Here is a 17,923-nt window from a genome sequence, read left to right as displayed (position 1 = left end):
GGTTTGTATGTTGCTGGTTTCTGTATGTTCACATCACAAGATCTATGCTTTCCTAAGTATAAAACTTGAAGCAATAAAATAACCTGGCTGTGTCCAAGACTAAAATATTTTCATTATTTTAGGGAGCAACTTAGCCTGTGAGGTTTCTAAAGCTGGGGCCTTGTTTTGTGTTTGTCTGTGAGGTGCCGTGTGCGCTTGTGGCTCTGCAGAGGTAACAGTTCCAAGCCCGGCTGGGTGATCTGCATCCACGCAGCCTTGTTGGAATGAACTCTGTAAAGGGAGCTTGCAGGATTAAGGTCCAAACTAGTACAAACTCAGACCAGGTCCGTATTTTGCTCCTTAGTTGGCCGCAAAGCTGCATTCACACAAGTATCTTAATTAAAATAATAAAATAAATTGTTCAAATTATTTTAAATATTTTTTTAAATTAATATTCTACCAGTGAAATTTGTAATATCTTTTTATGGCACTTACTCTGCTGTTGAATTTTTTAAAAAGTCATCTGTTTATAAATTACGATGCCTTAACTTTTTCAATTTCCCCTCCTATTAGTACTGTTGAAAACGTTTACCTCAAGCATTGCTGCTGTCTCTTATCTCTGTGTGGTTATAGATCATTAAATTCCAGCCCCTTCTTAATACACTATGCAAGTATTGTGTGCGGTTTCATTTAGTAATTAAACTCTGTGCTGCTTTCCTCCTTTACAGAGAGCATCACCTTTTATATTACAGTGGACTTTTATTAATTATATGGAGAATGTATTAATGTGAAACACAAATACCGTACAACCTGCAATATCTGGAGTGTTTTGTAGCATTGGCAATTTAGATAGTGTATCCAGCATGATATAGCTTGTTTTGCCCTGAAGTACTGGGGTGTGAGATTTACACGGCTGTTGACCCCTTGGGACTACTCTGAAATGAGGTGTGTATCTTGTGCAATCCCAGTCAGCAAAAATTAAAATAAAAATAAATATACTGTCAAAAGCCCTTCTGTTGGCCTGGCAGGAAGTATGAAATAATACCATATGCTCGATAATGGCTTCCTCAGAGAAGATTCTCTGGCACAATGTGACATGACTTACTGGAATGGCAAGCTATGTAGAATGCTTGTTATTGTCATGATTTGATATGGAATTGTTAGGCAGGGCCTGATGTCTGCCATGGCCTGAAGGCCAGAGAACCGAGTACAAAATAAGTCTCTCTTTTTGGAATTGGAGTGGTGAGTCACGTTTATCTTTTACGACAAACAGTAGTTACAGCCTTTGTGAGTGTTGAAAAGTCCGTAAAAGTGAACCTGAGAATAAACTAAGAGATGGCTGCTTTAAGTTTGGTTTCAAGTGATACGGTTGCAGTGGTTTTGCATATAAAAACTTTCCTTGTTAGTGCAGTATTAACTCTTAAAACCTGAGCAAGAACAATTTAATGGCAACATAACTCTTCAACTACTCATCTCTTCATCTGAAATTTGTAAGTTAAGAAAGCAACAAATATTCAGCAATGCAGGTTAACTAACTGGCGAGACTGTGTCCAGAAAAATCTGTCTTCCAAAATATTGCTGTTTACTTTGGTTCTTATTATCTGTGCAGAGAATGAAAGTATCCTATTTTCCCAGAGCTGGCATCCTTAATTTAATTGTTTGGGACTGATTTGTTTTAGAGGTTTCTTTCTTTCCATGTGCTGCACTGCTGTAGCTGTGTAGTAATGCAGGTGCTTGAAATAAACCTTGGAATAAAAACAGAGATTGTTTGCAGGATGTCTTTCTTGAGGACATCCTTACTTTTTTTTTTTTTTCAAGATATATATATTTTTCATCCTCAATACAACACTGCTGTTCTTGCAAAGGGCTACAATTCCTGTTGGCCTTTAGAGAGAGAGTGAAGGTTTGGAAGTGAGGGTGTCAGTGTTAGAAGACTTGTAGAACTGTGTGTCATGAAGTTGAATGAATTTCCCAGTTTGCATATGGATGTATGGATGGAGTTACATGACACAAGGAGTAATATAACTGTTGTATCTTTATTTTTCCATTTGGTTACATGCTGCAGCAGGAATACCAGCACAACAGTTTTCTGCATTACTGTCACAGAAATCAAGAAGCTTTCACCAAAATTCAGGTTCACCATGCCCCAAAATACAGAAGACTCTGAAGGCTAAATGTAATATAGTCCTAGTAACTTGAGATGTAGTATTCCTTCTTTCCTAACTTCCCGCTAGACGTTGGTTGGTCTTTTAGTCATTCTAGATTGAACTGCTTGACAGAGAAGGAAAGCTCTAGTTGAATGTATGAGAGAAGTATAGGAGATTTAAACTGAAACAGGCGTGTTTATTACTGTTAGGTGTGGTGAGTGTCTTTGTTCCTCGTTTTCCCCCTCCATTTGAGTCTTAATTGTAGTGAGATTTGCCCTTCCTTAATTCACGTAATTTTCAAACTCTATCCATAGCACTCTGTCAACGCAAGTGATGACCAACTATTAATTAGGTCTACAGCCTTGATGTCATCCTCTGACTGGGTGCCACGTTCATCTCGTGGGCAAGCTGTCGTGGCTTCTGGTCAAAGCTGGGGTTCCCTTCACAAGAACTTCTTGACCCTTTGTACTTTGTACAGTATCCGCCTCGCAGGCGGACTCCGGAGCCATTCTCTGGAATGCGTGTCTAATGCGTTCCACTCGGACCCTCAGTTCCATTCCATAATGTTAGCTTTAATTGGCTGTTTTTAAACTTTCATGTACAATTTGGTTGTACACGGTAAATTACCACCCTCTTCGCCTTTTCCTAAGAGCAAGAAACTAGAACCCAGACCGTGCTTTTTCTCTTGCTGCCTTTTACCATTGCCCTTGAGCTCTTTTAGAGACAGTGCTGGTTGGTAGTGTTTCTGTCAGAGGACAGACCTTCTCTAACTAGGGTTCTTTTACTCTGATTTCCCAAAAAACTGTACTGTTTGAACATTGTGTTGCAATTTTGGACTGGCTGCTGCATTTGAGAGTTTTAAAAAGAATTAATATTTTCTGTCCAGAGAAGTCGGATTTAATTTGTCCAATTTAATAAGCGTTGCCTAACTCTTAGAGTGGCTAGGTATCCAGTGTGTCTTCCAAGTGTTTTTTCATATTCATATCTTTTAACTTACTTGTTTCTGCATATGAGAACTTCATGACAGAAAGTGTTGTATAACCAAGGTTTGTCTTTACTACAAAAGAACGCCTTTGTATGTGCTTCTGAAGCGTCAAAATTTATAGCGTGGGCAGAATCGTTGCTATTTTACAGGTTTCATCTAGGCTTAAATACTTGATTGGAGCATCAGCAGAAGCTATTTTTGAGAAAGAGGTAGTTTAGTTATGCGAGGGGGGGAAAAAAGTTGGCAGTGCTGCATACAAAACAAATTTTGCAGTTCAAGCTCCAAAGCAGTGATGAGTCTCTTGTTCGTACTTGGTATGAATAAAGTAAAACAAAGCCTGCCTTTATCCTCCATAACAGGCTTATGAGCTCATGTTTCGGCTTTTCCTTTCCCCTCCCTTTCTGACATGGACTCTCTGTTTTTTTTTTTCTTTGCTAAACAGACAGTAGCTCTCCACAATATTTTTAATCTCAACAAGATGTCCAGTGGCTGATGATGCAAAAGTGTTGCATCAACAAAGAGGGGATGATAGTTGGAGCATTCCAGGTTTGACGCTTTTGGCCAAGGAGCTGTGTATTGTGGCCGCTGATTCCTCCCTGCACAGCATGCTTGCTTTGGGCAAGAGACTACATTTCGTTGACTCCCGTTGTGTGCCTCCCTGCTCCTTATTTTAGGCTTCCCCAAGAAGTTATGACTGGGAGTCTCATGGCTTTAGATGAAAGAGCCTGTTGTCTTGTTGAATTATCTCCTTTCTGTCTATATTTAAAGTAAAGCTGGCAGGTAAAAAAAAAAAAAAATAATACAGTAAAACAAAAGCTCTGTTATAGTAACATCTTAGGCTGGATTAGAATAAAAGTGAAAGAAAGATGTAACGTTTTTTATTTTTATGTGTTTAGGCTGCTTGTTTACCTGTGTCCATTGGCACCTGGTGGTGGCGTTCAACTGCAGATGGGTTCCTGGGCACTGGTGGGATCTAACCTACAGAAATCTCTTCACTGAAATAAATAAGTATTTCCCCTTTTAGAATAAAAAATGTCCTTATACAAATTGTATATTATGGAATTTTAAAATAATACGTGTGTAATCATGGATATTGAGTAGCCATAAGCATCTTATACTCTTGGATTTTTGAGAGAAGAATTGTTTTTAAAACATAAACCGAACATTTTCAGTTTTTCAATGCTCTAGTGCAACATTTTAAGCTAACAGCTTTTTTTAGTGACTGAAGACAACTCATGAACTGTTTCGCTAAAAGTATAGCTGAGACTTTTTAAATTGGATTTAAGAACTTCCTCATGACAGCTAAACTTCTTAAATCCATATAAAAATCTGCTTAGGTCACATAATTTAGCCTTGCAGCACTGGTTTTATTGTGCAAATAAACTATCAGAAATTGATTTATAAGCTAGTTGTTTCATAGTCGTGCCTGCTTGTTATGTATGACTGTTATTGTCGTGGTCTGTATTCCTTCAGCGCATAAAGCCTTCCGACATCCCTTCAGTCCTGTCGTTAGCCTGGTACAATCAGGTACTTCTTCTAGTCGTGAAGTTTTCCCCAATTTAATAAAGGCAAGGTGGGATAACTTGTTGATTTCTACCTGAATGCATCATTAACCATTACAAGAGGGGAAATTAGGGCATGGGTTTGGTGTCTGTCTTTTTTTTTTTTTTTTTTTTTCTTTTTGTAAATCTTGTTTTTGATGCAAAGGCAGTTCTGTCGCCAGCCAGTCCAGTGTGCGTAGACTCTCCCCCCCACCATAAAACAATGAGCACATTCAGGCACAACTCGTGTTTTCAGTTATTAAAAAACGGAGCCGTCTGTCTCTGCCTGTGACTTTAATCTTTAAGCCTTTATTCCCTGTACCCCACCCCCTCTTTCTTTCCCCAACCTTTTGTTTGTGAAGTGCAGAGCTACAGGATATGTGGGCCTGGAGTTTCTGAATGTATTGTACATTCCCCTGGCAATTACAGATGTTTATAACCCTGACTGATGTTATTTCAGTGTTGTGGAGGGTGAAGAGAACATTAAAGAATGCTTTTTTTCTTTGCCTCTAGCAGTCTTTAAGTTTTTTTGGGGGAAGGAGAATTGTAAACTCTTAATTTCTTCTCTTTAAAAAAAAAATAACCTTGTTCAGCATCCTTGGATGAAAAATACCTGAGTACTGTGCACGAATCTTCCTTTAGCCTGCCATAACTTTTCTGTTGGGGCAGCGTGTTTTGTTCCGTGTTGTGAAAAGTGTAATAGTTCTGTTTTTTAGTTCAAAACAAGCTCCTTGGTGTGGAGTTCATGACTTTTGGATACTTTATTTCAAAGACAGAGAACAAGGTAGCTTAAGGCTTGCATTGCTTTTGAGAGTAGAATCACGTTCATTTATTTCAAGCTTTACACAGAACCCGGGTTTTCTTTTTTGTGGAAGAATGATTTAGAATCTGATAAATTGGAGCTTTACTTTTGGATTGGTGACTTGCAGAATTGTTCAAGAAAATTTATTTTTGTTAGTCTCGTAGAAATGTGCTCTCAATCTGTACAAGGTTTAAAATCAATTTCTTATTGGTGTTTCTTGAGCAGTCTAATGCTGCAGGTGCACTATAAGATTGATGTTCTTGAATTGACGGAGAGGCGGAGAGAAGAGAATCTAGCAACAAATTTCTGTGATCAGTGTTAATTTGCGTGTTTCTTGGGTTTTCCTGAGCATTTCATGATCTTCAGAGTAGTTGGCTTAAATGTTGAATTTAAGCAGAGAAAAGTTTAAGGGAGTCGTGAATTCGAGGTGGTTTGGCAGGATCTCTAAGGTACAAGTTTCATACCTGCTTGCCAACTACCTGCAAACTGCTCTTTATAGGATGTGCAAGTTCAGAGTGACAGGTCTAAACGTATATTCAGGTTTGTCTACCTACACCTGGTGTGATGGTGGTCCTTATTTCTTATGACTGCTGCAGGAAACTTTTTGCTAGACTGATCTTTCAAAGATAGGACAGAAGAACGAGTAAGAACTCAGAGTGAGATATCCTTTGGCTAGGCAGGACTTTAAGAAGTTAACACAAAGCAAAAAAGTCTTACTGTTACCTAATATTAAACTGACTAAAATATGCTTTAAAAATTGTAACATGTTCCAAGATGTTCATAATTCAGTAATTCTCTTAAGCACCCAGAGGGAGGCAATAGATGCTCTGTAGTAACAGTCCTTTGGGAGGAAAAAAACCCAACTAGTTAGTCATTAAGTAGAGCACATTCTTTTTATCCTGAGCTAATCAAGGGCTTGAGTTGTGTTTTGCTTGTGTAAGGATTTCTGAAGTGTGCTATTTCATTTTGTATTGCAACACGGGCGTAGATATGATTGAATCCTAAATATGCTAATGTTAACGATATCATCTTGTAAGCATTTTAAAAGAACTTGAAAAGATGAAGAGCTGAGTGTGAAATATTACTGATAGAGAATAGAATTTATAGGAACTTTGTAGTTGTTATTCAGGTGTCTGGTTCCCCCTACCTCCCTGAGTCCAGTACTGGGCCTATATGTAATATTACAGTCAAATACATACGAAAAATGAACACACGTCGGTTAAGAATAATTTCAGTTAGCTGTGCTGTTCTTGGAAAACTGTGTTAAATTTTATGAAAAGCTAATACTGAAGTTCTCTGCCAGCTAACGGGTTTGAAGGAAAATGTGTGCATGTAGGTACTTGTGTTTGCCGGTTTATGTACTACACTTCTCTCCCTGAAACAACCTTGGAAACTCTATCAAGTTATTGCAGTCATCTTTAAAGTACCACTTTTCTCTCTGCAGTACAAACCTGGCTTTATACGACTGTTGTAATTCATAATGATAGGTATATAGCTGTATCTTTCTGTAACTGAAGCCTTAGGATCCTGTGGTATCCAGGAGTTAGCAGGAATTTTACTCAGTGTTTGTCTCCACACTCAAGTGTTTATCATTAGTGGAGAAACCTCAGGTGCAACATTCTGGAAGCTGGAAAAATTGTCTGTTTCTGTCTGGTGTGAACCGAGCCTGGTGCGAACTGAGCCTTTAGAAGATGCAGTAGAAGACTCCAGATGGGTGGAAGTCTGGGAGAACTGGGGATGGGCTCATGTCCTCGTTCTTGCGGGTTCAGTGCCTTCATAATTCTTTCAGATACTTGATTCCTTTTATTCTGTTTAGCCATTATTCCTCTTCTGGTCTTGGCAACAGCTTCACAGATGATGTCTGTCTGTACTCCTTGAGAGATGGAGCGGGCAGAATGGCTGTACCTTGTAGTAATCTTTTTTCCCAATATATTTAGCATTATTGTATGCAAATATTTAGTTTGGTTTTTTCTATACCTTGGTGGGAAATCTTGTAGAGAGCAAATGTAAAGCTGATATGAGTCAAGACTATAAAAAGGGTATATTTTATCTTGTTTCTTCTGTCCTGTTTGCTTTTCAGTGTTTACTGTAAAGACTTTTATGGACCTTCAGGGGCCATTTACGGTCACTATGTAAGGCTCAAGTGTAATGTTATGTTATATTTAGTTCTTCAGAGCAGTGCAAAAACACATGTGGTCTTGATACCAAAGCAAAATACCTCTGAATAAGAAGTCTGAAACTTGAACTAATCACTCATCAGGGCCTTGAGTGCGCAATATCATCGGAGGAGGTCAAAGTTGGGGTTTTGCGAGTATCCATTTTTTTTATTTTGCACCTTTCTTTTTCCTGAAGCATGAATGTATAGTGTTGATTTACGGTACAACTTATTGCCACATTGTTTCAGAAACCTTGTTTTATGAACTCAACAACTCTAGACAGAAGGAACAGGGTGCTTCATTGTGAACCTCTAAATTTGAGTCTGATATGAATCAGTGGAATTATAGGTGCTATTTTCATATGTCACTTGGCAACCCAGAAATCGGATGTGACTTTTTCTTGTTGAGCTGTTTTATAGTCTGGATGCCAAGTCATGGAACTGAACCTTTTTGTGCTAGAAATGTAATTACAGGCATGTAGGGAAAAAAAAAAAGAAGTTACAACCCAAATGGTAACAACCCAGTTGTTTTCTTCTGTGCTTTGTTTTGCTTTCAAATGTATGAAATAACTGTTTTTCCTACTATGTGCCATGGGTTGTACTCCAAGGATGATGAACAGTATAATGACATTCAGTCTAAAATGTTAGGTAACTTTTACTTTAGCTTTGTGCAGTATCCTAAATATTTAACTTTCCAGCTTTACTGGTATCTGTATTTGCATATACATATATATATGAATGACACTTTAAAAAGTTAATGTTTGCTAACTAATTCACGATTTATGCACTTTCAACTTCAAGCCAAGAAAGAAATTAATGCAGCTGAAATGCCATGCGGTTGTGTAATTCAGCAAACGCTAACTTTTTTTTGTAGCAGTCATCTGTGTCTACTCAGAACGCTTGTTGCTTTTTCAAGATATGTAGGCTTTTTTAAACCCTACCACAATTAATGCTTTCAGCCTTAAAAGAAGCAGAGGTCTCTTTTTGGACTCTGTCCAGTTTGTGCCTTGTCAGTATAGAAATTCAGAACTGGTAATAGGTGATGTTACAGTAAAGGACTTTACATGTGGAAAGACGATGTCTTCTCTCATATGGTGCCCTACCTCGATTTTTACGCGTGCTACGTATAACATGGCATTTCTTGTTATGGGGCAAGGGTTGTTTACTTTCCTATAGACAATGAGGGGAGAGCATTCTCATTTGTGGTGATATTCTGGTTTTCTTCAGAAATATTTTGAAGAACAGGAATTGAAATGCCAGACCCTAATAGTTACTCATCTAATTTGTTACATTTTCTTTGGAAACAGTCAACGTGAATGGTTCAGAGGGTCAAAGCAGGAAAGTCAATGATGGAACGAAGTGTCCCTTGCTTTAAGTTTCTTCCTAATGCCTCTTACAATGTTTTATAAACAATGAAACTTCATCCAGCTGGATGTAGCTTTAAAAATCTTAATTGCGTAAATATCGGATCTGTATTTTCATTTGTCTGAAGGCAAAGGGTATCTAGCAGCACTGAGTTTGGGATTGTTGTGCGATTTACCATTATATAATTGATTGTGCTCTTTCAATAGAGGTGTTTTATTTCCCTTCTCTTGCTCAGCTTCACGTGCTTTTGTCATTGCATGCTGTTAACATGGATTTTTCTTTGTAAATGAAGTTGTATGTGAAGAACTTAACTGCATTTGTCTTGTTTCCTTTTTTTAAGCCACTTTATCTTTCAGATTCCTTTTTCAGAAAGTGATTACAACTAAAGGCAGTATTTTATTTCAATGTACACCGCGTATACAATCTAATACTTTTTTGACTGCTTCTAAACATAAAACAACTTTGCATTGAACAGGACATAATGACTGTCTTTTTGCAATTTTCTAAAGTAATAGCACTAGTTTTGTGTAAATACGGGTGTACTTAACTTTCTTCCAACACTTCTTAACAATACATTGACCACTTATTCAGCTTTAAGTGTCTCTGAAGTTCCTCAGGCTGCTGTTTCACGAACGGCTTGGCCTGCAGCAGTGTCCTGTCCCTGGAAGCAGGGTGGTTGCTTTGCTCTTCCCTCTTTTCCCCTCTGCAGCTCCTGGCTGTTTGGTCCCGCTGCCTCCCTTGTGCCAACTCGGCCTCTCCCTGAAGCCCTGTGTCACCTCACTAACCCCGAGGAGAGCTGTCTGGTGTTGCCGAGTTGAACCTGACTCGGTCTGAGCTTCAACTTTGCCTTTCATCAGACCATCCGTGAGCTGTGGGAGCCCTGTGGGAGGATGAGCGTGGTGTTGGGGAAGTGGAGGTGGGAGCAGGAACTTCCCGGCTTGCAGAACTGCAGCCTCTGTCGCCAGGGTGTGCCAGCGTGAATACCTTCTCAGTGTGCTCCGCTTCACTGATGACTGCTTCTAGGTAGCTGACTACATGCAAATAGCTACGGAGATTACTATAATAGCAAAGTAAAGCATCTGATTGCCCTGGCTTGAAACTACATCAGTAGAAATGTGTTTTTTTGACTTGCATGTTTTAACTTTACAATGGAAGTGAAGGGGGGAAAAAAAAAATATCTACTCTCATGCTTCTGAAAGTATGCTTAAAGTGAAATGGAGCCTTTCCTTGTCTATAGCAGCATGTATCCTTAGTTGCGGCTTGCTGGTATCCTTCCGTGTACAAGTACGCGTACTTGTCCATGTATCCTTACTTGTGCTGCTCTTGCTTGTGGGCAGGCCGAGGGAAGGTCAGGTGTACTTAGCTTCTGTTTGTGTTGGGGAGAGGGGAGGAAAAGTGTAGGAAATTATTCTGATACCTAAATTACAAAGTTTCACACGTATTTCAGAGACGGTAACCAGAAGCATGCAGCGAGAAAACTTATTCAAAGTATTATTTACTCTGTGGTAAAAATAAAACACTTGGAGAGGGGGGAAGAGATGGACTTTAAAATAATTGGTCTGCATGCATAGCTGTTCTGCCCGAAACTTACCTTCCCGTAATAATGAATTACTTAAGCCTAAGATCTCCAGGTGTCCCTAGAAAATGCATATGGATAAGTCTTGTTCTTTACTCTTGTGGTTTTTTAGAGTGTTTTCCCCTCTTATAGCACTGTCTCCTCATAAAATAGTTCAGTTGGAAGCTGCCTCTGGAAGTCATCTGGTTTTACCCCTTAAAGGTGGGTCAGCCATCTCTAAGTGGGTCACATTTCCCAAGATCATTTAGGGCTTCATAGACGACCCGAGGGTACAGCACTTCTCTGAAGAGGCTAAAGGCAACGCGGGACTCTGTACATTCTGTGAAGTCTTGCAAAGGATCTCATGATGACCTTCTTTCTTCCTGTGTTGTAATGCTTTTTTGAGAGAGTTTTCACTTTAAGGTTTGTAGATTATTTTTTTTTCCCCCCATCAATAAGTCATCCTTTTAATATAAGCTTATTCCCAAGTGCAATATTGCAATAGCTAGATCAGCATGGAATAATAAATTATTGGAAGATATGCCTCAGTCTTTCTTGGCGTGACCTTCATGGAGGGCCTTATCAGCTTTGTTCGTGCTACTTCAGCATGGCCAATCAAGCTTATTGACATACTCTAATCATTATAGGCTTTTCCTCCCTTTGAAGAACACAGACTTTTTTCTGACATGTAGTTAGAACATATTCAAACACGTAAGATCCTTGGATGACTTGACAAAGGAGAGGGCAGAGGCCTTCATTGCCTTTATCCTCTTCAGAACAGTATTGCTCACTGGTTCGTTTGGGAGATGAAGTATAAAGTATATTCCAAGTGGATTTTCTGTGAGGTCTTTTGCAAAAGAACCCTTTTATTCCTTATTAGCAATTATCTCTTTCCATCACTTACTATTTGTAGCAGTCTCAAACGCAGGATTACAAATAAATGACTGTAAAAGACAGGTTATTTGACATACAAGAAATGGACAACTTGGAATTATGCCCTTCTGGTCATCCTGCTTTCTCTTTGTAGCTCTCAATTTAGGAAAGGCCTTAGTGGCTGGTTTTAATTTAAAGGGAATTTGTGCAACCAGCGGTTTCTTTATTGTTCAGAAATCAAATATAATGCATATAATTCTGAGCTTTACTGTGCATTCAGAAAGAAGTCTTGTGGGTTGCCAGTCTGACCCTCACCATCAGAGATATTCCAAGCTGTCCGGAGTTGGAAGCTGCTCGGCTCCCCGCTTGTGCATACAGCTGCTGAAAGCTTTAGGAACAGCATGTCTGGGAAACGGTGGTGGGACGCTTGAACTCCACCAGTTCCTGTTCTTTTCAAAGCATTTCCTAACGAAAGTTGTGGTATCGGTTTTGATCCGTGATTTGCATTGCTTTACAGAGGGTTTCTTCATGAGTAATTCATGCCCTCCAGTTGTGCGTGTCTCTCTCCCCCCTCACACCTCCTATTTCTGTTTAAATTTGGGGAGATTTCCTATCCTGTAAAACATCTTCCTTATTCATCACAATGCCCTCCCCGAAGGTGCCTGGCAAAATCCTGTGTGACTTGTAGCATCTCCCCAGGTGTTACTGTATATGAAAGCAGAGAATAATTTAGTTGTTTCTGAATAAAGATTCTTAAAAAAAAAAAAAGGGGGAGTGGGTGGGAAGGGGGAAGTTTCATACTCACTGCATGATATAGACAATATTTCCTGAGACAGGAGATACTAACCTCAAAGAATTTAAAATAAAACATTGATTTTATTATTTTTTTGAAAGGGGAATAGGGGAGGCAAAAATGGTAGAATAGTCAGTCTTTTTATCCTATGTGCAGATGAAATTGATTAAACCTTAAAAACTCGCCTCAGTCCACCCGGTTTATTAATTGAAGAATTTCCTCTTCCCCAGAATGGGAAGTGCACATTAAAACAGAGCTTTGCCCCTGAGTAGCAATGATACTTGAGAACGGTACATTTTCTACAATCCTATTTTCTCTTCTGCACTGGAGGAAATCCTAACATGGTAAAAAGCATATTTAAAAAAAAAAAAAAGGTATGTTTAAGGAAGTCCCCTTTCATTTCCTTGTAAAGCATGAAATCAAATTATAGCCCATGGCCCACAATTATTTTATTTTTACATTTCAAATTCCATTTTCTGCTTCCTCTCGGTGCCTGTGAACAGGAGTTGTACTGTTTGTGCAAAGTCAGTTAAAAAGATTACCACAAAGAGAACGGGACCCAGTAGCTTAAAGAAGGCAGGAGTCAGAATCTGTGCTTGTGTTCTGTGCCGGTGCGGCGTGCGAAACCTCCCACTCGCTCATGCAGGACTCAGCCCCCCTCCTCTTCCCCCCACTGGCCCAGGTTTTACTGGTTTTTATATATATATATGTATATATAAAGCCAAGTTGCTTTATATTGATGGATTGTGGGGAATCTAATGGAATACTAAACTTAACAGTTGCCGAAATAGTAGTACTTTTAAGTGCTCTGATATTCTTGATCTACATCTGTTGAAGGGAAAACAATTGAGATTCCGCCCATTTATTGAAAATGCCTTTTGGGTCTCCTTTTCAGTAAGGATGAAATTGCTTTACACTTTGCGACACTTTAGTGCTTGGAGTTTATAACCAAAGGGCTCTGAAAGGGGGTATACAGTGCCCATATAATAAAGTAGTAATAAGCTTTTGGAACTGATAAATTAATATGAGAGGCTGGAATGTTTTGGGACGGTGGTTTTTTTTTTTACTCTAGACCTCATGATACTCTCTTAAACATACTGCAAATGTTGTGCTTTGCTGTACGGCTCTCTCTATGCACAGCTCAGCCTGGGAGTTTGGGTACGTGGTTTACAAGTGTGCAACAGGTTGCACAAACAGACGGGGTTTTGAGTTCCTGTACACGCAGAACTGCAGCAACTTCTGTGACCGAGGTTGAAGGAGATTTGTTAAAGAAGATGTAACGTTCTGTTCCAAAATAAACATGGCGATTATAGTGCTTTACAGTTTTTAAAAATGCAGCCTGTAGGCTGGGTTACTCACATGGTGTTTTCCTGTGAATACTGGATCTGGTTTTACTAATTGCATGCTTTTGCACAAGGATGTGAGACATAGCATGTAAACACTGCGGAGTATGCCTACTTCAGCTTCTGTGAGCAAAATCAAGTGTGCTTTATTTGTATAAGCTGTGTGGAAATCAAAGGTGGGTGTGACAACACTTAACACATTTGAGGAGTGAATCTGATGCGGGGGGTGAAGGTCTGCAGCCTTGTCGCCCAGAGCTCTGGGCAGCCCTTTCTTCTTGTGTCAGTAAGGGTTTGAAGACAGAATACACTAAATAACATAAATGCAATAAATTTTCTCCTAAAGTTTAAAAGTTCATCAGTACAATTTTTTTATTTTTTTTTTTTTAATGCATACTGTTCTTCTGGGTCATCTCTCTTTTTCAGTGTGCTCAGACAGCAGCCAGGGAGTTCTTTCAGAATCAAGAGCGAGAGCTGGCTATGAACGATGTGTTGCACGTGGTATCATTTCGCTCTTCCCTTGGAGAGACCGAGCCGATGGCCAGTTTAGGGAAACTGACTGGCTGGTGGCTGCTGCCTTCTGAAACTTGTCATAATCTGTGACATCTCTGGTTGAACTAGTCCGATGAGTGAAGAGTAACAAATTACTTCCCTCATGATTGTTTATAATGCGATACTCCCCAAAATTCAGAAACAAGAGCGGGATGGATGTGATTGTCAAAGCAGGGACTGGACTTTTTCTTTGTGTTCTCCGTGAAGGTGTTTTTCTTAGTACCTGTGAGTTCTGTGTTCCCTGGCACTTCTGTGGTACAAAGGAGTGTGGCCGGCACTTCTTGCGGTCTTTTCTCTGGGATGCTGTGCGGCCGGTCTTATTGCGTTTTCTCTGTATCTGGCTGTCATCCAGATGCTCTCTGTTCACGTGTTATCTTTCTGGTTTGTTTTTCTTCACTCGGGCTATCTACTTTACTTTGTGTTTTCGCTGTGGTTTAGCTGCTTATCTTGCAATATAATTCCCATCTTTCCCCACCCCCTTGTGTTTTCTGATGACAACTAGTTTGTTTCGTTTGGTCGTTACAGGGCTACATCTGAGCTGTGTGTCATCACGCGAAGGATTCTCTGATAGCCGATCTTTCATTTTCCAACAAAGTGAGAAATCGCACGTCAGGAGGACTTTTTATCTTTCTGAGCGTTCTTGAACACCTCTTTCATAGATGAAACAGCAAATGAAAGGTTACACCCCTGTTTTTTCTCTAGGGGGGATCGTTTGAATACCTTGGTTTAACTTTATTATTGTTTCTATATGACCTGCTTCAACGCAGATAAAATGTTTTTCTTAATTGCTGCGCATCCTGTCCTTTGCATGTGTCTGCTTCATTCAAGGTAGTTTCAGGCTGTTTGCCTGCTTTGAGGGCTTGAGGAACACTCATCTCTTCCATATCACTCTTCTTAACTGTGTAGGACCGTATCTTGTCTCCTTTTTTGAGCAAAAGCAAAGCGTTTCAGTTCTTTCTTTGTTCCATTTCACGCAAGAGCTCACGGCAGGTGGTCTGTGGTCAGACAGTGCAGGTTTGAGGGATACTCTCACTTTCTTTTGGTATTGTTTTTGGGGTCTCCATTTGGGATGGCTGTAATATTTTTATGTCTCAGTTGAAAGGTCTTCCCAAGTGAGATTACTTCGAGATAGTCCATCCTCACTTCACCTTTCCTGGTTAAATCTTGCTCTGCTGTAAAAAATTTTTCAGGAGTGTTGCTCTTGTTGACTGAAAACCAATGTGATAGTGAGTTGATTGATTACTAGTGTGATAGGGATTATTTAAGTAGTGAATAGGAAGTTAAACATATTCTTAGTCTGCTATTACTGCTATTTACATGCTATGAGGAAAAAGTGTACTGAATGAGATGTTCCACGTTTGGGGTGGTGGTGGGTTTATAGTTTTGTCACCGTGTTCCAAGTGTCTTGGCAGCTTTCCTGATTAGAAATGTTACATTTGTGAATCCCTGTGTACTTTGTTTTGACTTCCCTAGGTTATTTCATTTTAGTATTTAATGAACTATTATGCATGGATGAAGGGCAACTAAGGAAGTGGGTTATAGAATAAAACAAAATGTAGAACCCTCTAGAAGACTTGAGGGATTGGGAAGAAGGTGAGTTGTCAAAGGTGGCCTATTAAACAACTCAAAGAGGAAAGTTGTGAAACAATCTCAGCTGCTTTTTTTTTTTTTTCCATCTTGTTACCCAAGGGTCCTGTAAACTTGAGCATTCACGTCTTGATATGCACGAGTAGACATGTACAAAATGCCCTCATGCCTGGAGGAGAGTGCAGTTAAAGTATTTCTGTCGGTGCTGTCTTGATCTTTCCCTTGGTTCCACGACTCTGTTGAAGGGCAGCAGCTTCTCACCTTGCGTGGGTGCCAGCTCTCCCCTTGCCACGCTTTCTTGTACCGTCTTGCAACATCTCCTACGAACTGTGGCGGGTTGGCAGGTTAAGGCTTTGGAGGGGAGGGACGGTAGTTGTACCGAGGCACATATTTGTGAGCTTGGCTATGCTGCCGTTTCCTTGACTTGTAATATGTTTTTGACTGGAATGTCGTGATTATTTTTCCTTTACTCATCTCTTTGCTCTGAAACGCCCCGAGTTAGACATTCTTGACCTTCTAGCAACTGGGCTGATGACTTTTATAGCTCTTTTAAAGTGTTGCTAATAGATTAACAAATACAGCCATTACAAGTATTTGCTTTATAACAAATGTATTCAGAGCAGTTGATTTAGTGGTTCAAGATAACTTGTACTGAAACAGCATATAACAGTTTCAGAGCAGATTTTGTCTCCTGTTGGGGTGAAGAGACACCATATACCACATATAATGCATCTTATCACCATACACCACATACAATGCATCTTATCGGGCAGCCTTTTCTAAGCCAGATTTGGATCTGGTTATTTTGGCTTAATTCTGGAGCATCAGGATTGCTGTGCTCCAGTGGTGTCATAGCAGAGTTAGACAAAACTTAAGCTGCAGTTTTGTTATTTTACTAGATGCACTTTTAATAGTATTTAATAATTAATTTGACTTGATGGTTTATTAATTATTAATTCCCATTTATTTTAAGGATGTCACCTGGGTAGTAAAAATTACTATGTGGTTTAGTTTAATATTAAATATATGTGTTGTATTAAGTTTGAAAAAAACCAACCCTGCTGTATGTACTCACAAAAGTGCCTGCATTCTGATTGTTCAGCATTTTGTCCCACTTGAACTATTTTCAAGTTGTTCATTCCTCTCGCTTCCGCTCCTTTAGGTCTGCCCTTCTGTGTGGGGTATGAAGTCTGAGCCTTCATGATGCTTGTATTCTAATTTAAGCAAGTTCTAGATTAACACAATTCTTGAAACAATAAAAATTAAAAATACTTTTGAAGAGATAAAGTCTATCTTCAATTTGTTATGGAGAGATATTTGAAATGATTGGTGAAAATTCTGCAGGAACTTTGGAAATGTCATAATTATCCAACTAGTGCTCTGAAGGGTTTAGCATTTGTTATTACAAGATGAAAGCTTTGGTAGGTTGAAAATAGTCATTTGTTGTAACCATAATTTTTTTTTTCGTGTTGTTGCTCCCACCCACCCACTCACCCATGCACTTCAACCTCAGAATGACTTCCTCTCCTGAGTTCATGGGAATTACGAACAAGGGTAGCTGTTGTCATAGCCATTGTAAAAGCTTTTTAAAAAAAAAAAAAAAAAAGTGGAAGGGGGAGGAAGGCTGGAGAGGGCAAAGGAACAAGGACCAGTTGTATCGATTTCTTGTTCTTCTGATCAAAAGCTTAAGGCAAATATTTAAAGTACTTAATTTTAGAATGCAGCAATTTTGCACAATTTGTAACTTCGATCATTTTTCAAAATGTATTTTTTGACATACGACTTTCTGGTTGTTCAGCTTTAGATTTTGTTTTATGTTTAAACCTTCTCAGCACTGAAGTCCGTTGCGCTCTTCTGGCATTCAGAGTATTTCAGTTACCTGGAGACGAGAAAATTCTGAATGTAATTAGTGGAAGGCCCAACAATCATCAAAAGCTTCCTTGAAAACTTATTTAAATCCATGAAATTCAGGTTACTTCAATCAAAGGATTAAGGGTTCATGGCAACAATATTTTGAAAACCAAAATAAAAATAATCCATAAGCATGCTAGGTAACTTCAGCCTAAAACGTCGCAAACTTTTCTTGAAGAGATCTAAGAATTGGATCTGTTTGTGGATGTGTACGAAGGTACATATTCAAGTTATGTAGATTGGGGGTGAACGACAACATATTGCAGGGCTTAAATCACCTTTCCCTCACCTTGAGGGATTGTGGGAATTTATTTAGACTTGGGGTAAGCCCAAGTGGG

The 17,923-nt window shown here is 39.3% G+C and overlaps 1 protein-coding gene across 4 annotated transcripts in view; it reads left to right on the top strand.

Moving 5' to 3' along the window:
- EEFSEC (eukaryotic elongation factor, selenocysteine-tRNA specific) overlaps positions 1–17,923 on the top strand; it is a 128,192-nt gene that overhangs the window by 15,814 nt on the left and 94,455 nt on the right. The window contains exon 2 of one of the 4 annotated variants that reach the window (XM_054215910.1): positions 14,613–14,765. The exons of the other annotated variants lie outside the window; for them this stretch is intronic. Coding sequence (XP_054071885.1) covers positions 14,747–14,765 — 19 coding nt within the window. The 5' untranslated portion in view covers positions 14,613–14,746. The remainder of the gene's footprint in view (positions 1–14,612; positions 14,766–17,923) is intronic. 4 annotated transcript variants of the gene reach the window in all.

Source organism: Rissa tridactyla, chromosome 10 (genome assembly GCF_028500815.1).
Source record: "Rissa tridactyla isolate bRisTri1 chromosome 10, bRisTri1.patW.cur.20221130, whole genome shotgun sequence".
Taxonomy (NCBI): domain Eukaryota; kingdom Metazoa; phylum Chordata; class Aves; order Charadriiformes; family Laridae; genus Rissa; species Rissa tridactyla.
The sequence above is the reverse complement of the archived record's forward strand: the minus strand, read 5'-3'. Positions and strand labels throughout refer to the sequence as shown.